The sequence below is a fragment of the Diabrotica virgifera genome, chromosome 2 (assembly GCF_917563875.1).
Source record: "Diabrotica virgifera virgifera chromosome 2, PGI_DIABVI_V3a".
Taxonomy (NCBI): domain Eukaryota; kingdom Metazoa; phylum Arthropoda; class Insecta; order Coleoptera; family Chrysomelidae; genus Diabrotica; species Diabrotica virgifera.
The window spans coordinates 81,126,217-81,147,676 of NC_065444.1; the positions used below are offsets into that span (position 1 = coordinate 81,126,217).

At 32.9% G+C, this 21,460-nt stretch overlaps 1 protein-coding gene across 1 annotated transcript in view; it reads right to left on the bottom strand.

Moving 5' to 3' along the window:
• Nucleotides 1-16,583: 16,583 nt before the first annotated feature.
• Nucleotides 16,584-21,460, bottom strand: part of LOC126880735 (uncharacterized) — a 51,760-nt gene continuing 46,883 nt past the window's right edge. The window contains exon 3 of the mRNA XM_050644782.1: nt 16,584-19,198. Coding sequence (XP_050500739.1) covers nt 19,081-19,198 — 118 coding nt within the window. The 3' untranslated portion in view covers nt 16,584-19,080. The remainder of the gene's footprint in view (nt 19,199-21,460) is intronic.

A 21,460-nucleotide genomic window follows, 5' to 3' on the forward strand; every position in this document is an offset into this window, starting at 1 on the left:
GGAAAACTTGCCTTTGGGTATATAAGTAAAATGCAAAGTAAAATAAAGTTATATATTGAACCCCCAGCTAGCGCATCATACTTAAAATTTAGTTTTTTCAGAAATCCAGACATTTTTCAATTATTTTTTAAATTTTTAGCCAATAATATTTTGAACGTCCTATAGTGAAAACTGTTTAGTTAATAGTTAAAAAATAGGAAATAAATTTGAAACAGACACTATCTTTTAATTTGCGGTAGCGCAAAATACTCAAAAATTGTTAAAATTCACATATTAACACCTTAAAAGAAGGTGTGGTCTAGTATGTTGTGTTGGGTGTTAATAACACAAGCCATTTTTTGTTCTTTTACTTTACACCCCATTTAATTGGAATATAATTATTATAGTGTCTTTAAATTTATAAAGGATATAAATAAAACAACTTATAATTTTAATAACATTGAAACAAAAAAGAAACCAAATTGTAGCCAAATAATGTCAACAAATTAAACGAAATTTTGACTTTAGAAAGAGTCTTTTACTCACTATTTCTGAGTGGGTACTTTGAAGCTGCGCTTGCTGTCAAACTTTGTCATCGAAGCTCTGGATGCTACGGCAGATCTTATGAAACCATATCGTTCCTTACCACTAAGAGGACCAATTAATCGCAATCTTTTAAGTAAATATGAATAGTATCTTCTAGACATAAGTTGTGCGATAAAGTCAGGCAACTGCCCTGTGGACTTATCTGTTCGAGAACCGGGTCCACTTTCCCACTCTAGATGGTTGACTACAGCTAACAGAGTTTTGAGACTGTATGTAAGTGTTTAAACTCCTTTAGTTGAACATAAATTGCTAGTATCCTTCATTCTTAAATCATACATACCTGTATGGTTCAAAATAAAGTACAGCAAATACATAACAGATGGACCTGAACACGTTTTTGAGGATATCAAATCAACCAGATTTCTACCAGAGAATTTGATTAAAGTAGTTGATGCTGTAATCGAAAGAAATGCATTTTTTCCCACCCAGAAAATTTGCTACTGAGGATGATAGTGGATAAAAGGAAGCACATAAGATAATCAGGATTCCGAAGAATAATCAAAGCAAGGATGTTAGCTACAGAAACAGAAACAATAATTAGGGTTTTTCGACCTCCAAAAATCAACTTTCATGCTACTGACTCTACTGAATAAATTGATTGCAACACCACTGAAATTACACCACCATCACTGTTACGGAGAGTCTCTGATGATGAAGTTTGGGCTAAAATCACTGCTGGTAAAACACCTGAGGATTGGAACTTTGGAAAATTTCCATGTCATACTCAAGCCGTGGAACGCTGCGTCAAGTTAGTGACTGAACTTTTACCGTTGCCTGACTTGTGTAACTATATGCGATAAAGTTGCCTGATTTTATCGCAAAACTTATGTCTAGAAGATACTATTCATCTTTACTCAAAAGATTGCGATTAACGAGTCTTCCTAGTGGTTAGGAACGAGATGGTTTCATAAGATCTGCTGTAGCATCCAGAGCTTCGATGCCAAAGTTTGACATCAAGCGCAGCTTCAACGTACCCACTCAGAAATAGTGAGTAAAAGATTCTTTCTAAAGTCAAAATTTTATTTAATTTTGTTGATTTTGTTTGGCTACAATTTGGTTTCTTTTTGTTTCAATTAAACATGTTATTAAAATTATAAGTTTTTTTATTTATATCCTTTATAACTTTATACACACTATAATAATTCTATTCCAATTAAATGGAGTGTAAAGTAAAAGAAAAAAAAATGGATTGTGCTATTAACACCCAACACAACACACTAGACTATACCGTCTTTTAAGGTGCTAATATGTAAATTTTACCAATTTTTGAGTATTTTGGGGTACCGCAAATTAAAAGATATTGTCTGTTTCAAATTTATTTCCTATTTTTTAAATTATTATCTAAACAGTTTTCACTATAGCACGTTCAAATATTATTGACTAAAGATTGTAAAAATAATTGAAAGATGTCTTGATTTCTGGAAAAAAAAACTAAATTTTAAGTATGATGCGCTAGCTGGGAGTAATATATAACTTTATTTTAGTTTGCATTTTACTTATATACCCCTAAGGCAAGTTTTACGCGGTATAGCGATTAAAAAATAAAACATTTTTTTTCGACCCACCCTATTGTGAGGGTAACTCTGAGTTTTTTCGCGGATTTGTGAGTCTGTGTTAAAGTCTCTGCTCCATAAGTTTGTACAGACATTGGTTATAACATTGAAAACATTGGATATAAAAAGGCACATTTGCTTGAGACACATGGGAATTGAACTTTTTAGAATAAAAATTTAGTTTGCCAAATGCTGCCAATGGAGCCCTATTCGTCTCCGTATTTCATATGTTTGATTATCTCTGCTTATTTTGATCTCGTATCCAGATATTTAATCTTTCTCCACCTATACGGGTGCCCATTTATTGCCATTGAGTGTTCATATTGATTCCAGAGCTGCCGTGAACAATTTTGGTGAAATATTGTCTCCTTGTTTTACTCGTCGAGATAAGCTAAATTTTTGTGTGCCTTCGTGTAGTCGTGTACCTGATGTAGCGTTATCATAGATATTTTTGATTAGTGACGTGTACCTGTAATTTATTTGGGTTGGCTTTAGGGCTTCCAGTACTGTTTCAAACTCTACAGAATCAAAAGCCTTCTCGTAATCGACAAATTCAAGAACCAGTAGTACATAAATATGTTGTACTCGATGCATTTCAATTAAAATCTTTATGCTATGCAAATGGTCATCTGTGCCATATCCTGCCCTGAAATCTGCCGATTCTTTGGGCTGATAGAAATCAAGTTTAGGTGTTAGTATGTTCGTTAATACACTCACCGTCACAAAAAACGGGCACCCTAAAAAATGGGCCATTTTTAATGACTTGTATTTCCTAAACCTGATATCCGATATAAGTAATTTTTTTAATATGTTATAGCCTGATTCTTTAACAATATCGCTGTAGTAATATTGTTGCTAGACAGGTACATTGCCATTGTATACAGAGTGTACGAATCAAACTGTGTTTTTTTCTCAAATTTTGGAACACCCTGTGGAATGTTCTAGCTTTTATAAAATACTGAAATTAAAACCCGACTATAGACTCTGGTTTTCTTAACATTCTATTTTTTGATTCATTCGCTTATGTTGGATAATAAAAAAGTTAGGCACTTTAACAACTACCCCTGTTTTTCGTCAATACAGGGTGTTTTTAAATAAATACGGCAAACTTTAAGGGGTAATTCTGCATGATAAAATAATGACAGTTTGCTTTATAAACGTATGCCCGCAAATGGTTCGTTTCCGAGATAGGGGATGTTGAAAATTTTCTTACAAACTGACGATTTATTTATTGCTCTAAAACGGTTTGTGATATGCAAATGAGATTTGGTAGATTTTAAGAGGTAGTTATTGCACATTTTTTGGCATACAATTAAGAATTTTATATTCACCATTGGCGTGCATACGGTTATAAACACTTTAGATATATCCCGTATGCACACCAATGGTTAATATTATATACTTAATTGTATGCCAAAAAAATGCGCAATAACTACCTCTTAAAATCTACCAAATTTCATTTGCATATCGCAAACCGTTTTAGAGCAATAAATAAATCGTCAGTTTGTAAGAACAATTTCAACACCTCCTATATCGGAAACGAAGCATTTGCGGGCATACGTTTATAAAGCAAACTGTCATTATTGTATTATGCAGAATTACTCCTTAAAGTTTGCCGTACTTATTAGTCCTGTCGCCAGGGGGGGTACAACGGCCTCGTTAATTCAGATGGACTTACTCAAGTTTTTTTTATGTATTTTGACCCGTAGAACACGAATTTTTTGGGTAAGAGTTGATCCGGATGTCGATAAGATTGTTATAGACCAAGAACTTGAGGAATCAAATAACAGCGATTTTTGGCAAAACAAAACAATATTTTGTATTTTTTGGGCCATTTTAAGTAAAAAATATTTCTACAAGTTTTTTCGTAGGATGCACAGTTTTCGAGATAAACGCGGTTGAACTTTAAAAAAATCGAAAAATTGCAATTTTTGAACCCGAATAACTTTTGATTAAAAAATAAAATAGCAAGTCTGCTTACCGCATTTGAAAGTTTAAGTCAAATTATATCGGTTTTGATTATTTGCATTGGTAAAAATTTATTTTTTTATTGTTTAACAAAGCTATAAACACGTAGGGTTTCCCGTGCTTTTACATGCGTTTTAACGCATGTAACGTAGAAATAGTCTTGATTGCACTAGTACCTATTCTACCTACTCGTTCGATTTTAAATGAGAAATCATAGAAACATCACTCACGCACTAGTTGTTTGTAGCTTTGTTTAGCAATACCACAATAAATTTTTAGCAATGCAAATAATCAAAACCGACATAATTTGACTTGAACTTTCAAAGGCGCTAAGCAGAATTGCTATTTTATTTTTTAATCAAAAGTTATTCGGGTTTAAAAATTGCAGTTTTTCGATTTTTTGAAAGTTCAACCGCGTTTATCTCGAAAACTGTGCATCCTACTAAAAAACTTGTAGAAATATTTTTTGCTTAAAATGACCCAAAAAATACAAAATATTGTTTTGTTTTGCCAAAAATCGCTGTTATTTGATTCCTCAAGTTCTTGGTCTATAACAATCTTATCGACATCCGGATCAACTGTTACCCAAAAAATTCGTGTTCTACGGGTCAAAATACATAAAAAAAATTTGGGTAAGTCCATCTGAATTAACGAGGCCGTTGTACCCCCCCTGGCGACAGGACTATATTTAAAAACACCCTGTATTGACGAAAAACAGGGGTAGTTGTTAAAGTGCCTAACTTTTTTATTATCCAACATAAGCGAATGAATCAAAAAACAGATTGTTCAGAAAACCTGTGGCTATAGTTGGGTTTTAATTTCAGTATTTTATAAGAGCTAGAACATTCCACAGGGTGTTCCAAAGTTTGAGAAAAAAAACACAGTTTGATTCGTACACCCTGTATACCATGACAAGGTGCCTGTCTAGCAACAATATTATTACAGCGATATTGATAAAGAATAAGGCTATAACATATTAAAAAATTACTTAAATCGGATATCAGGTTTAGGAAATCTAGTCATTAAAATGACCCATTTTTTGGGGTGCCCGTTTTTTGTGCAGGTGAGTTTATTTTCATAAAGAGTTTGTACACATGTGTGAAGAGGCTGATGAGTCTAAAATTTTCTAATTTAATTATATCACTTTTTTGTGCAACAATACTATCACTGCATAGTTCCAGTCTTTTGGAATCGTACCCACATGTAAGCATTTATTAAACAGTTCGCTTAATAATAGAATTTCTCCAGGCGATCAATGGTTTTTCATTTCTTTTAAAGCTGCTTTTATTTCTGACACTAATGAGTAAAAGTACTTCATATTCCTGAATTATGAGGGTCCTTGCTCGTGTCCTAAAATTGACTCGTGGTCTTGAGCTAGTATGGAGGTCTTTATAAAACTCTCTAGTTATGTTCAGAATGTTTTGTTTATCTGTTGTTGCCTTTCCGCCTTTATCTCTCGGCTTGTATATTTCTTTTTTTGAGTGAGTATGTATATTTCTTTGTGTGAGTTCTCTTTTCATTATCTTTAAATTTTTGTTCTCTTCTACTGTTTGAGTAATTTTCCAGTCCAATATTATTTTCGACCCGCTGTGTGCTCTGGCTTTCTTAGTACATACATGTAGGGGCTTTAGGGTTTTGTCTTCCAACTTTTTTGTAATTGGGCATTCTACTTTTATTTTGTTCCAAATTTCCTGTTTTAAATCTATCCTCACTGGCGATTTGTAAGCATCTTCTTATAAAGTACAATTCAACTGTTCGTATAACTGCCAAGAGGCAGTGGCATACAGTTTGAACATTGAATTTAAACAGAAAGAAATGTTTATTTGTTAAATAAATATTTTTTTTGTTTTCCGAAATCAACAGAATGTATTTTAAATCAAATAAATTACATACATTCTTCTTTTTAAGTCAATTAATTTAATTCAAAACATTTTTTTGTGGACACGCTGTATAAATATTTACGTTAATGTATATATTACTGAATATATAATTAAATAACCTCTCAAATGAGCTAGCACACGACCTCTATTTCTATTTAAAAATATCGTCGATTACGTCATAGCCATCAAACTGATGACGTCACTAGTATGATATATACGTCAAAAAATCATAATTTAAAAATAAAAATCGAACTCTTTCAGAATTGTTCCTTAAAGTCAACGGCTTATAAAATAATAACGAATTTATTCCAAACATTTTCACCATACTGTATGTTAAAAGTGTAGGTGATAGACCACATCCCTCTTTGAGGCCCCTTATTGCGATTATTGATTTTGTTATTTCATTGCCTTACTATGACCGTTTTGGAGTGTAATTTTCCACGTCACGACGGATTTGCTTGAACATTTAAATTTATGACTTTTGGACTTGGGCCCAGGGTTACTTTTACTTGAGGGTGAAAGCCACCTCTTCTCGAGGGTGAAAAAAATTAGGTTAAAATAAGTATGGAAATGAATAAGCTGACTAATTCTTAGCCACTTTTATTGTAAAGAGTTTTTCACCAAGGGAATATTTTAGAGTTAGTTGTAATTGAAAAGCTCATTTTTCAACAAAAAACAATACGGGTTTAGATGTTTTTCCGCAAATAACTCAAAAAGTAAGTATTATATCGTAAAAAATATTCTTAAGAAAAATTTAGTTTCTAAAAAGCGAAAAAAGTGGTGTTATTATGAAGTCTGTAGTCTTAGTAGAAGTAGAGTTGTAGCTAATGAAAGTAGAGTCGTAGGTTTTTAGTAGCCAAATTTCAAATCAAACATTTCAACATAAAATAACCACAAAATGAAGCACTTTTCGGGGAAACTCATTGAAACTTTTTTAAACTGTTGACTGTTTTTTTATATATGTTTTTTATATTTTTATTTTATATTTATTTTTGTTTTTTATAAAAAATTCTATCATCAAAACTAAGCAAGTTGCTCCCGAAATAAAGTTGATCTCTTTTTTTTGCTAACAAAAAATCATTAAAATCACCCCCTAATTAGCATCCCAAATTAAATTAATCGTTACCGGTTTACAATTTTAACTTTACTTATCCTAATATTGTCTATGTGATTTGTAAGTTTCGCTGGGTTTAAGTGCTTATTTTTAAAAAAATTGGTTTTAAAATAATACAATTTTTTTAAACTTATTCTGAAAAAAATGTCTTTTGCTCAAAATAACTTTAAAAATATTAGGTACGAAAATCTCAAACATCGAAAATACACTCGTGATTAGTGACTCGTTCAAACCCGTTCAACTACAACCCTGTCAAAAATTAGCACTTTGAACTGGTGAGATTTACAGATAATATAAACAATACATAAGCACAGTAAATTATTGTAAAGCGGTATCTAGTAATTTTATTTGTTATGCTAATTAAGCGGTAAATTTCAAGTTTTTTCTTATCAAAAAAGGGACCAACTTTATTTTGAGCAGCTATTGAGGGTAACTTGCTTAGTTTTAATGCTAACAACTTTTATAGAAAGCAAAAATAAAGATTTTCTTAAAACAATTTAAAAATATTTTAATCAGATTTTCCCGAAAAGTGCTACATTTTTTAGTTATTTCACGTTAAAATACTCGATTTGGAATTTGACGAAAAAGAACCTACTTTTAATGGGTTACAACTCTGCTTATACTAGGTCTACAGACTTCATACATACATAATTTTTTTTTGTCGTAGAAAAAAGTTGCATAGAATTAGCCAGTTTATCCATTTTCGGACTTACTTTGAACGTAGGTTTTTTCACTATCGAGAATGGAGCGATTTCACCCCCAAGTATAAGCAACTTACGGTCCAAGAGTGAAGTGAAGAGCAAGAGAAACCTAAATATAAATGATGCAATTCGGTGGTGACAGAATAATACACGGTATGGCCATATTTCATGTTCATTTACTGACCTATTGGTGAATGATGGTTTTCCAACATAAATGTTCGTATTGATGTTGGAAAACATTAAGTGCTGCACCAGAAAAGTCTTTTGGCATTGCATATAAAAGTCACTACGTGCTTAAAATACAGCGTTAGCTGCCGAACTATAACCACTCTGCCGCACTCAATTAAGTCAATTCCGTTCTGAACCAAAACAAAACAACTTGACTCATACTTGAGAAAGCTTAACAAATATAGGAAAACTGTGCTTCTACTTCAAATTGTACAAACATTTTGCAGTCTCTCTTCTTAATTGTAAAATAATTACCTCGTTTTAGAGCATTACTTATGTATTTACGTCTATTTCTGCTTGCTCAGTTTATATTTGAAAGACTGTTTCTTTAAACTCAAACGAGTTTGCTATGAAATATAAAATTAAAAAAATATCGTTTACAGGTTACATTGAAAGTTTAATAAGAAATGAAACTATGAGGATAAATTGGAATTGAAAGGGAATTTAGATATTAGATAAAAGCATACTAAAAGTATTCCATATTATAAAGTACATGCAAACTTACATATTTCCATATTTTCAAAACAGTCCATATTTCTCGCTGTTCTTCATAATGTGACCGATGTATTCGATTTTGGCTGTTTTTATTATGGTTAACAGCTCTTTTTCTTTTTGTGTTCATTTTAAAACGCCAACAATTAGAACGCCTAGTAAGAACACCAACATTAGCGCCCAAATTACAATAGAAAATACACCGTTCGAAAGAGTACAGAAAATTTGCTATTCTGACTACAATATTAAGGATACTTGGGATCATATTATACGAAATAAAAACTCCTATTGAAAAAGGCCAGAAGCTCTTTTAACAGTCTTAGGATGATTTTCTGCAACTTATCCTTAAGTATCAATATACGCATAATAATTCTTAGATGCTACGTCTTTAGTGTCCCCTACGAAGTAAAAATATGGAGTCTTACAGAAAATGATATAAAACGATTAGAGGCGTTTGAATATAGGTTCTCATATACACCACATTACCACACAACTAACATAATTATTCTCCAGAGGCTAAGAAAATACAAAGAAATTATTAAAACCGTAAAGAACAGAAAATTGGCTTACTTCGGCCACATTACGCGTAATAAAAAATACCGCCACTACAGTTGATTGCCTGGACGTAGACGTATATCCTGGCTGGCCAATCTTAGAAAGTGGACTGGTCTAACGTCAACTGATCTATTTCGAACGTTTTTGTGAATAGAATAAGATAAGTCAATGTGGTCGCCAACATCTCTAGAAGAATAAAGCGCCACAATTAGTACCTAACGTGGTTGGAATAATGTTTATATCTTCAGGTTCGACGATAAAGCCACATTTTAAAAGCCTCAATTTTCTTGCAGGTGGCGTCTAGGAGAGTCCACGACTCAGCTCTGTACAATAGTATAGGAAAGATATAATGTCATCGTAGTAATCTGATTTTTATGGGTATTGATAAATCCTGGTATTTAAATAGCTTGGCCATTTTTTAAAAAGCAGATCTGGCTTTTATCTATCTAGTCCAGAAAGCCACTGCGCATCCGCTAGGAAAAATATTCTGATTCGGATTTTTTGCACAATTTTACTCAAAAAGGACTCCTTTTAACAAATTTGCATGTCGTCAGGACAAAAAGGTGGTCAAAAATTGTTTAAACGTTTTTTTTTGTTTTTTTCCTAAAATTATTTTTTTTGCATGGAAAAAAGTTTTTTTCGGTTTTTTGGATCATCACAAACAGAAAATGTCTTTAGTGACTTTTCTCTAAAAATGATAGTTCTTGACATATAAGCGATTAAAAATTGAAAAATTGCGAAATCGGTCATTTTTAACCCTCAAAAACTATGTGAAAAACTGAAAATTTAAATGTTACCAAGGTAAGTAGATATTCTTTAAACATCGATTGATGAAATCCCGAAGAGTTTTTTGCAATACATTATTCAAAACTCCTTTGTCTTTTAATTGCTAATCAAGCGTGGGCGACACTATTTTCCACCGACAGTATGGTGCAAATGAAAGGGATAAATTCGTTATTTCGTAAACTGGGGACTTTAAGGAAAAATCCCGAAACAGGTCGATTTTTATTTTTAAGTTAAGATATTGTGACGTATATGCTAAACTAGTGACGTCATCCATCTGGGCGTGATGACGTAATCGATGATTTTTTTAAATGAGAATAGGGGTCGTGTTATATCTCATTTGAAAGGTCCTTCAATTCTCTATTCAGTAATGTAAACATTTACATAATTATTTATACAGGATGTCAAAAAAAAATTTTATTAAATTAAATTATTTGACAAAAAAAGAAGTATAAAGACACCCTGTATAAATAATTATATAAATGTTTATATTACTGAATAGAGAATTGAAGAACCTTTCAAATGAGCTAGCACATGAACCCTATATTCTCATTTAAAAAAATCATCGATTACGTCATCACGTCCAGATGGATGACGTCACTAGTATACCATATATGCCACAATATCATAACTTAAAAATAAAAATCGACCTGTTTCGGGATTTTCCTTAAAGTCGCCGGTTTACGAAAATGAATTTATTCCTTTCATTTGCACCGTACTGTATACACATGCAACGGTGGAAAATAGTGTCGCGCACGCTTGATTAGCAATTAAAAAACAAAGGAGTTTTGAATATTGTATTGCAAAAAACTCTTCGGGATTTCATCAATCGATGTTTAAAGCATATCTACCTACCTTGGCAACATTCAAATTTTCAGTTTTTCACATAGTTTTTGAGGGTTAAAAATTGCTGATTTCGCAATTTTTCAATTTTTAATCGCTTATATGTCAAAAACTATCATTTTTAGAGAAAAGTCACTAAAGACCTTTTCTGTTTGGAATGCTCCAAAAAACCTAAAAAAAATTTGTTCCATGCAAAAAAATAATTTTAGGAAAAAAACAAAAAAAAAAACGTTTAAAAATTTTTGACCGCCTTTTGGTCCTGGCAGCATGCAAATTTGTTAAAAGGAGCCCTTTTTGAGTAAGATTGTGCAAAAAATCCGAATTAGAATATTTTTCCTAGCGGATGCGCAGTGGCTTTCTGGACTAATCCTACATTTAATTTCCAGAGAAATGTCCCAATTGTTATTAACGTTCGACCAAAATCTATTTGTTGACCGTTCACACTAATTCGTCCAAATTGCTGTTCCTTCTTAGAGATAATCAAACATTTTGTTTTTTTAATGTTTATTGTCCATATTTCTGACTTACTTCTGTGACGTGACTACTAATGGCGGATTACATGAAATAATATACATTGGCTAATTGGACAGTATTTAGCTTGGGCTATAGAAACATTTTAAGCAGATGCATCGTAATATTGCACTTTGGCTGAATTAACAGCGTGTGGGTCACATAGTTTTGGACATGATGTTGGTAGAAAAGGTATCAAATGTGCGAAAATAATTTTAGGTCATTATGGTGAAAAGTACAAAAGTTATACTGAAATTATGGCATATTCCGAGGTAAGTTATTTTAAAAGCAAACATAGCTTCCGTTTGGGTTTCCTAGAAAAGGCTATTTCAGGGGAACATTATTACAACAAAAAACCATAGGAAAAAAAGAAACAACTAAGAACTTTCAAACACTGCATGAATACGTGAACATAACTTTTGTTAAGAACAAAGAGAAGTTAAGTACCAAGAAATATGACAAATTATAAAAACAATAATAATGTAGCACATCCTCTGAAGAAACATACATCAATAGGAAAAAAAAGAGAATACGACCAAATGCTTGTGAGGGTATAGTGAACCTAGAACAAGTGGGATCTGTCGCTGGACAGGATATTATAACAGGACTTTATTTTATTTATAAAGAAAAAAGTAAATTGTTGGCCTTATCAAAAACTTCCACAGGTTCACAAACTTCCGTGAAACTCCTTCGTATTATGAATGAAAACATTTCCTGATTTGATAGCAAATTTCTGTAATATTGTTCTTTCACAAATGAAGGGGTGGGTGCAATAACCAGGCAGCTCCACTTTTTTACGAAAATGAGATTTTTAGTGACTTACTCTTAAAAAAATCGGCCGATCGTTCCCTGCAACAATCGGGTATCTCTTAATAACGGCACATAAATGGCAACGATATTTGGAGCTACCTTGCATTCGGTTTGTAGCAAGAACCGGGCAGTTCCTGGAGCTGCCTGGTTCTTGCACTTAACTGTTGGCAAAATAATATAATAGAAAATATAGAAAAGATATAAAAATATGCATGGAATATAAAAAATAAGTTTGATATCTTCATGTATTTGTTTAGTTTCTTTTGAATTTTATGTAATAATACAATAATTTTAATATTATTTTAATATTTTAATATGTTTCGAAGAGTTACTTTTATGTTTTCGATGAAATAACGGGTCGAAAATCTCCAAATGAAGTGATAAGTTGCTTACACGATTTTATTAATAACCACCTCGATCCGCAGGTAACAACCCTTTACGTTTTTAGTGACAACTGTGCTGCGCAGAACAAGAACTCCGTTCTTATTCACTTTTGGCAATCTCTTCTATTGCATGGAAGATTCAAGAGAATAAGGCATCGTTATCCCGAACCTGGGCATAGTTTTTTGCCCTGTGACAGGTCGTTTGCTCTGGTGGAAAAAGAAAAAAGAACGAAAGAAAGAAAGAGTTTATCTGCCAGAGGAATGGAGTCGCTTGATAGCAAATACCAGTAAGAAGTTTATTGTGAAAACTGTTAAACAAGATATGATTCTAAACTATAAAGAATAGGGTGGAGCGAAAAAATCAACTTTTAAAATTTAAAATGCCTGTATGCGGAAAAGTGGTCTGCATATTTGTTGTAATACCCTGCAAAATTTCAAATCGATCGGACTTCGTTTAGCGGTGCCCCCACTACTTCGAAATTTGAGGCTATTGGCCTCCCACTAAAGTAATGCGCCGATGCGCCCGCCTTCGTTAATACTTACTTGGTTAATTTTGGTAGTAGTTCGATTCGAGAGCAAACTGCGTTTCTTGTATTAGTATCAATTTAGATGCAATACAGTGAACCGTTGTTTTATTCTGTGTTGTTAAACTGTGTCCGTGAGATCCGTAAAAAAAGAAAACATGCCTAAAACACGAACAGACGTCGCTTGTTGTGTTTTTGGAGCACCAAGGAAGTTTAAAGACAATATGTTACCGACCTGTGCTGATGTTATCAGAAACTTTTTGTGTATTCGCCAGTTTATGAAAGAAGCTGCAGCAAATAATGCTGAACCAACTGTTAGTGACATTAATGAAATTCTTCTTGTTGAATTAAAATTGCTGTGGGTTAAAGCATCCATTCCGATAATATCCGATCAACAAATTAAATCTAAATTAAAGGAATTACATCAAAAATACAGAAATATTAAAAAACCTATGAAAAGTAGAAACTCAGCCAATATGCAAAGAAAGGTTAAAGATTTTAGAGATTTATTGGAAAAGAAATTGTTTGATATTGCATCATGCAAATGTTCTGACTATTTATTATGCAAATGCAAAAATAAAATACCGGCTCGAGAGCATGACTTCATTAAAGATCAGAGGCATGATAGAAAAATGGTAATTGGTTCGGTGGATAAAGTAATTACCAAAAAACTAGAACGCTCTATTTACCGGAAAATTGTGGAAACACAATCTCCAATAGCTACATCTTCTTCATCAAGATCCGAAACACATCTTCCAGTAGAACAAATTATAAGTGAGTCTTCAGATGAAAGTGCCACAAGTGTCTACGAGAAAAATACAAAAACCGGAACAAAAGACGATTTACCGAATACAAAAAAAACAAAACAAATGCGAATTAGTTTGCCAAACTTAGCTCAAGCATGCGATCGTACAGGAGTATCTGATAGAGTAGCATCCATAATAACAAACTCGGTGTTGCAAGATCTAAGTTTCATCTCGGTAGAAAGTCATGACAAAATCATAGATCGGAGTAAAATTAGGCGGGAGAGAAAAAAAAGGCGCAACCAGATTAAAATTGATGATACAAAAATTTTTAAATTTCTTCATGGAATCTATTTTGATGGTAGAAAAGATAGAACTCTACAAAATGAAATGAAGGATAATAAATACTACAAAACTACCATATCTGAAGAACATATTGTCTTAGTCTCTGAGCCCAAGTCAAAATATATAGGACATATTAGTGTATCGTCGGGTAGTGCAGAAGAAATCAGCAAGACAATGTTGGACTTTCTAAATAAAAATGTAGACCTTGATAATTTGGTAGCTGTTGGATGCGACGGAACTGCTGTCAATACAGGTATTCACAATGGTGTTATCCGTAAAGTAGAACTTGCAATTGGTCGATCAATGCAATGGTTTATTTGCATATTACATACCAATGAACTACCTCTGCGCCATCTAATAAAGCACTTGGATGGAGAAACTACCGGACCACGTGAGTTTTCAGGACAAATTGGAAAAGGACTACAAAACTGCGAGCATCTTCCTGTAGTTAAATTTGAGCAAATTCGATCAGTTTTACCCAAATATGATGCAAAGGAAATCGAGAAGCTTAGCACGGATCAGAAATATTTATTTGAAATTAGTAATTCAGTATCTAACGGTAAAATCTCGAGTGACTTAGCAAGAAGACAACCGGGAAAAATTTCACATGCTAGATGGCTAACAACTGCAAGCAGAATTCTTCGTCTTTACGTAGCAACAGATCCTCCTTCGGAAAACCTAAAATCTTTGGTATGCTATATACAAAACGTATATGCCCCACTGTGGTTCGAGATTAAAGCAAGACCATTTTGTTTTGATGGACCAGTACATTTATTTAATTTAGTAAAAAGGACGAGGTATTTGTCACCTGAACTGCAAAAAATAGTGGACAGGATAATACAAATTAATGGTTATTTTGCACATCCTGAAAATGTGTTGATAGCAATGCTTTGTGATGAACGGCAGCATATCAGAGAGTTAGGTTTGCGGCGAATCTTAAAATCCAGAAACTCCCATGAAATAAGAAAATTTAAAGTCCCAGAAATTAACTTTAACGCAAATGACTACATTGAAATGATTGACTGGCAACAATTAGTGATAAGCGAACCTCCAATGACAAAAAAAATTTCAACAGAAGATCTAAAACAGATGATTAAAGATGTTCCTGAAGAAATGGAGATACTACGTTTTCCCTGTCACTCCCAAGCTATAGAACGCTGCGTTAAGTTGGTAACAGAGGCATCCTTAAAAGTATGTGGGCCTGAAGCAAGAGATGGCTTCATAAGGTCCCAAATAGTTTCCCGACAAGCATTACCTAAATTTAACACAAAAGTTGAGTTTTTAGCTAATCTCAAGCATTAAATCATAAACGTTTTAAAGGTGGGTGGGTGGGTGGAACTCGAATTGCAGCCACCTCCTCGTGGTGAGTTCTGGGTTGTTTTCACGGAAAACAAGCGAAGAGCTGCAAAAAAAATCACTTTATTTTAATTTTTAGGTGGCTCGGGGCACCGGAAAAAATTATCGCATCAAATTCATTTTTTGCAAGCTACTTACACTACACGTGAGACCACTTTTCCACATACAGGCGAAAAAATTTGAGAAAAAAAAATTTTTGTTTTATTTTCACGTTATCTTAATTTTTAGGTGGCTTGGGGCACCGGAAAAAATTATCCCATCAAATTCATTTTTTGCAAGCTACTTACACTACACGTGAGACCACTTTTCCGCATACAGGCGAAAAAATTTGAGAAAAAAAAAATTTTGTTTTATTTTCACTCCACCCTAATAAAGAAGTTCTGGAGCCATTTTTTAAGAAAAGCAATATTAAAAATAGTTCTGGTGCAAAATTTACCATATCGAAATATAAAGTTATCGAATTTAGTGATACACATAGAGAAACTGTTATGTGCTCAGAGTCAGCGAATGGTTTTGTGACTGATGATTTTGTTCTTCTAAAGAAATCTTGTGTACCGATTTTTCCACAAGTACACAATACGGTTTATAATGCCCCGTTGCCTTTGAAAAGGGATAAGCTATTAAATATCATGGAATTGGCCAGACAGTATGTTGGCGAGGCTGAAATGTGCTACTACCAACAACTTGTTTCTGTAGAGCCAGAAGAATGCCAAACTTCCGAAACTGAAGATGAACACTAGTAACCTAAGAAGAATATTACCTGTTTTTTATGTTTTCATATTCCACTGATTAGTTTGTATTTTGATAATAATGTAATAAGGACATTTTATTTAGTTTCTTTACTTTTTGTATCCAAATAACCTATAAATAAACCTAAAACTATTTTTTTTGTATATTTTTGGCAAAGCAGCTCCATTTTTTTTATTTTATTAAAGTATGATATTAATAATATTTACAAAAACTACGTAAAAAATTTCTCTTTACATGCTTTCACCGCAGGAAAAAAAAATAATCAAAAATAAACTAATTTTGAATTTTTAGGAGGTTTTTTTCAATTTCCCACAAGTTTTAAAATATGGAGCTACCTGGTTATTGCACCCACCCCTTCAAATTAATACGACGTAATAGAAAACGACGGCTATACTTAATATAAGGAAACAAAGATTCCAACATTATTAGTTCAACTTACACACATTTTTATTAATGAATTAGTTAAAAGGAATACAGTAACCAAAGAATTTATGAAATTTTTTAACATAACAATAGCTAATTTTTTATGTAAATTTCAGAAATCTTAGAACATTCTTTCAAAGGTAAACTGTTTACAAAATATTTTAAAATTACGTTATTTCTCCTGTATTCTATTATTTAGTATACAGGGTCTTTAATAAAGAATGGGCCATGGCTTAACCTTAGATCCCTGAGCTTAAAATAGGTCGATGCTAATAAAAGTTTTGATCCAAAAAGTAGGGCGGGGGATAAAAAAATGAGCGTATTAAATGAGCGTTGAAAGAAGTATGTGGCGCCCTCTGGGTAATACATCATTTTTGGGGGCAAATTTACATTTCTCGTCCTAAAAAATCCCCTCTTGCCAAATTTTGTGTTGTTATCTCGTGCCTGTCAGGAAATATTCAAGAATAAATAAAATAAAAGTATAACTTTAACACCCTGTATTTCGGTTATTCTCAACTGTTGTACTAAAGTAAGTTAGCTTAAATCGACCTATTTTAACCCAGGAATCTAAGGTTAAGCTATGGCCCATTCTTTATCGAACAACCTGTATATTCATATATTTTAATTGTCCAGTTTTAATTAAATATATCTCTCTATTTTATTTGCAAATTTATGTTGCATTATCGTGCTTAAAACATTTAGTGAAACACCGTCTTCTTCTCAACATAAAACAAAGTGACTAAAATTCTGAATCTAAAACTGATTCAATAAGTGATTAATAAAAATCCACATTCGGTCCCTATAGAAAATCTAAAAATTTGCAAAACACGTCGGATTTATTTGTTAGGGGGACATTTGTTTTCAACTAAATTACATCAACCCTCTAGCGGGGACGTACACAGACTCCAACAGCTGTAATGAAAAGGGGGTTGAGTGATATTTTATTTTAAAGGTCGATCAACTACCCTTTCGAACATACTACATACAATAAATGTCTTTTCAGTACTTTTGGAAAAATTAAATAAAACCATAAAGATATTTAAGTATAAAATGTTTTGCAATAAAACATAAAAATTCAATGAAAATTAACTTATTTTATTAAATGTTCGGAGGTGTAATCCACTATTTTGTAAACAGTGACAAAGCCAGCTCTAAAACTGCTCTCTAATATTTCGAAAAACTTCAGCCTGAACCCTACACGCGGCAGTTATTCTTTCTTCCACTTAAATCTTCCAAATTTCGAGGTTGTGGTTTATAGACAATTGACTTTAGGTATCCCCATCGGAAGAAATCCAGAGGTGTTAAGTCGGGCCATCGTGGTGGCCAATCTATTACTAATATTCAACCAATCCATCAGTGGTGTGTTGCTTACTCGGCCTACAGGATAACAAACAGATTGCCGTGTATAGTTTTCTACAGTGTGATAAATATTGACAGCATAAATGATCAAATTTTATATAAATTGGCCTGTCCAGCTAAGACTCCGAAATAGCAAAGGGTTTTCCTGAAAAATTTGTAAGAAAGTTACCAAAAGATATAAGAAGTACTCTCCTCAAGGTGACTTACGGTTGGGAGGTTCAACTTACTGAAGAAGAACAAAATAGAAACCTTCCAAAACACGGTGTGTACCGACAATGTGTAATGGAGAAGAAAAGATCTTCAGGTTCATTGAAGTGTTGCCATTATTAAGTGTTGACATTTATGGGCCATTCCACGAACATACGCCTGTTTTGGATTACTTCGACAACGAATATTTACTGTGCAAAATAAGAAGAACGAAAGTAAATTGCAAATTACATTGTTGTTTATTGGAATAATTATTAGTGCCATTTACTTAAGTACCTCTTATGTTGCACAGTAAAATATTCGTTGTCGAAGTAATCCAAAACAGGTGTATGTTCGTGGAATGGCCCATACGTGCAGTTAGTAGGTACGTGCGGTTAATGTGTTTCGCAATTATTGAAAGAATGAGCATGTTGATTCTGACCAATAGACGTAAAATATTACGTTTTTGGAGTGTTGTTTTTTTTTGTAAAAAATATTAATAAAAATAGTTTAAAATGACGTAAAACACAATTTTCTTATATCCTTATAACAATTTCCTGTATTTATTTAAAGAACATTTACAAAAAGACGTAAAATTTACAACACGCGTACGCTCGTGAGAAATAAAAGGGTTAAATACTACAATTAGAGAATAAGATTACTAAAATTATGGAAAAACAGCTTGTTCCTTATTCAAATCAATAAATAAGTAAGGCTATTTGAATATTATAAAATGATTTAAATTTTGTAATTTTCCAATTTATCGTAATGCTTGTAGCTAACACCAGTTAAAGATTACTGAAGTGCAGATTTCAATAATCGTTAATACAGGAGAAATAACTTACATCTTCACAGCACACAAATAAAACTATATACTTTACAAAAACAGTTTATGACACTGTCGTTGGAGTTTCACTCCTGTCTTCGTCACTCCAGTGTCCTGAATCGACGATGTGTCTGAAGAGATCTGGGGGTTTGTGTACTTCAGGTCAAATTTCAAGAATTGTGTCTTGTTCCACTAAACTATCAGAAATGGAGTGGCTACTGCCCGGGATAGGCTCCGGAAGGCCGTCGTCTAGGCACTCCGTCACCTCTTCGAATTTGCTGCTGGAATAAACAAAAAGTATTAATAATTAACAACATTAAAAACAATTACAAATAAAAGACAACATTTGGTTAAAAACACCCGGAAACGTTTAGAGAAGCATTAACAAAAGCTGACCCACCTTTGACTATCTGACAAAAACGTCTGAATACAGAAAGAAGTGGACCACTGAAGCCACCAACAACAGAAACCCCAAGGAAAAATAGATAGGAAAAAGCATTGGACGACTGAATAGACTCAACCTTGAAGACGAAAGACGAAAAGTTAGAAACGGGACATCAAACTCATTACAAAAGAAATAGAGATAGCCGCCATAAATAAAACTATACAACATTTGTGGAGAAGGGACAAAAATAATTACATTAAAAAAATTGTACGAGTAGATAGCTAGAGAAACATACTGACCGCCAATAATCTAGAAAGCTTTTCTCGAAAGTCAAAAAGATAACAGTGGAAATACCACTAAAAATCTAGACGGTATCGCAGAGGTGTGGAAACAGTATTGCAAAATACTATTCTTTAACAACGAGCCAGACAATAATATAGAGAAAACAAGTTACGAAAACGAACCTCAAATATTGACACAAGAAATTGAGTCTGCAATAAAAAAGCCAAAATTCAGTATCCCGAAACTGGTCGATTTTTAAACTATGATTTTTTGGTATATACTAGTAACGTCATCCATCTGGGCATAATAACGTAATCGATGGTTTTCTAAATGAGAATAGGGATCGTGTGCTAGCTTTTTTTGAGAGGTTATTCAATTCTTTATTAAGCAATTTAAACATTAACATATTTATTTATACAGGGTGTCACAAATTTTTTTTAATTAAACTAATTGACACAAAAAAAAAGAATTTGTGTAATTTATTTAAATCAAAATGCATTTTACTGCTAACAGAAAACAGAAATAAAATTTTTATTTGACAAATAAACATTGTACACTAAGAGCCGGTACCCCGTCAAAATAGCCCCGTCAAAAAAGCTCCGACAAAATAGCCCCGACATAATATCCCGCACACAAAATAGCTCCGACAAAATAGCCTGCAGACAAAATAGCCGCGGAATAATAGCCCGCCGACAAAATAGCCCCGACAAAATAGCCCCGACAAAAAAGCTTCCTTCAGAATTCATCATGAAATAATTCCTTAAAAATACATTTTTTCGGAAATGGTAATTATCCTCTATTCAGATGTTTATCTTAACTACATTAAATAAAAATTGTCTTTTCAGAGAACTCGAGTCCTGTCTTTTCTACCTCTTGGAAGTTTGAACATTTAAGTTAAGCGAAAATCAATGTTAATTTATGATATAAACACTTTTTTCTGTTTTCGGGCAACAGTAAAATGCATTTAAATTAAATAAATTAAATACATTCTTCCTTTTTGTCAAATAATTTAAATTAAAAAAAAGTTTTTGGACACCTTGTATAAATAATTATGTAATTGTTTATAAGAGGCTGTTTTAGCCGGGGCTATTTTAGCTGGGGCTGTTTTGACCGGGGCTATTTTGTGTGCGATCTATTTTGTCGGGGCTATTTTGTTTGTGGGCTATTTTGTCGAGGCTATTTTGTGTTCGGGCTATTTTGACGGGGCTTTTTTGACGGGGCTGTTTTGACCGGGCTATTTTGACGGGTCACGCTAAGAGCCGGTGTAGGTGAAATTTGTTAATAATTTTATGCACGATAAGAGTCTATAACTTAAATAGTAGAACCTAAAAGAAACCCTATGAACACTGTGCCGTCACTTTTTAGTGGCACATGCGTCGAGAGTGGCGTATCAAACTTTCCACTTATGGAGGGGATAAATAAATATTAAAAGGTACCCTCCCTCACAACCAGAATTAAATTTTTTTCATTTTTTTAAGTTCTATGTGATCAACAAATAAGATTCAGCGTAATTTTAACCCACCCCTTCCCCGTTCCACTCATCGAAAACTTCATTTTTCGTTTTTATTTTTTTTTTAGGTGAGAAGTAATCAATTTTAAAATTTCAAAAAATTCACACGCATAGTTATGGATTTTACAAAACATGTCTATTTTTTATGGACCCGTTGTTTGAGTGCACATAAACTTAAAACAGTTTTTTAATTCTTTTTGCGGAAAAAAGCGTATAACTTTTTTTGAGGATCTCTGCAGGTCTATCTTGTTCAATATTATCTATTTTATCAAACACTATATTTCTAATTTTTGTCAGATTTTTTTGTAACGTTCGCCACTTTCAACAATCCAAAAAGAAACTGTTTTTAGGGGATTTTTGTGGGTC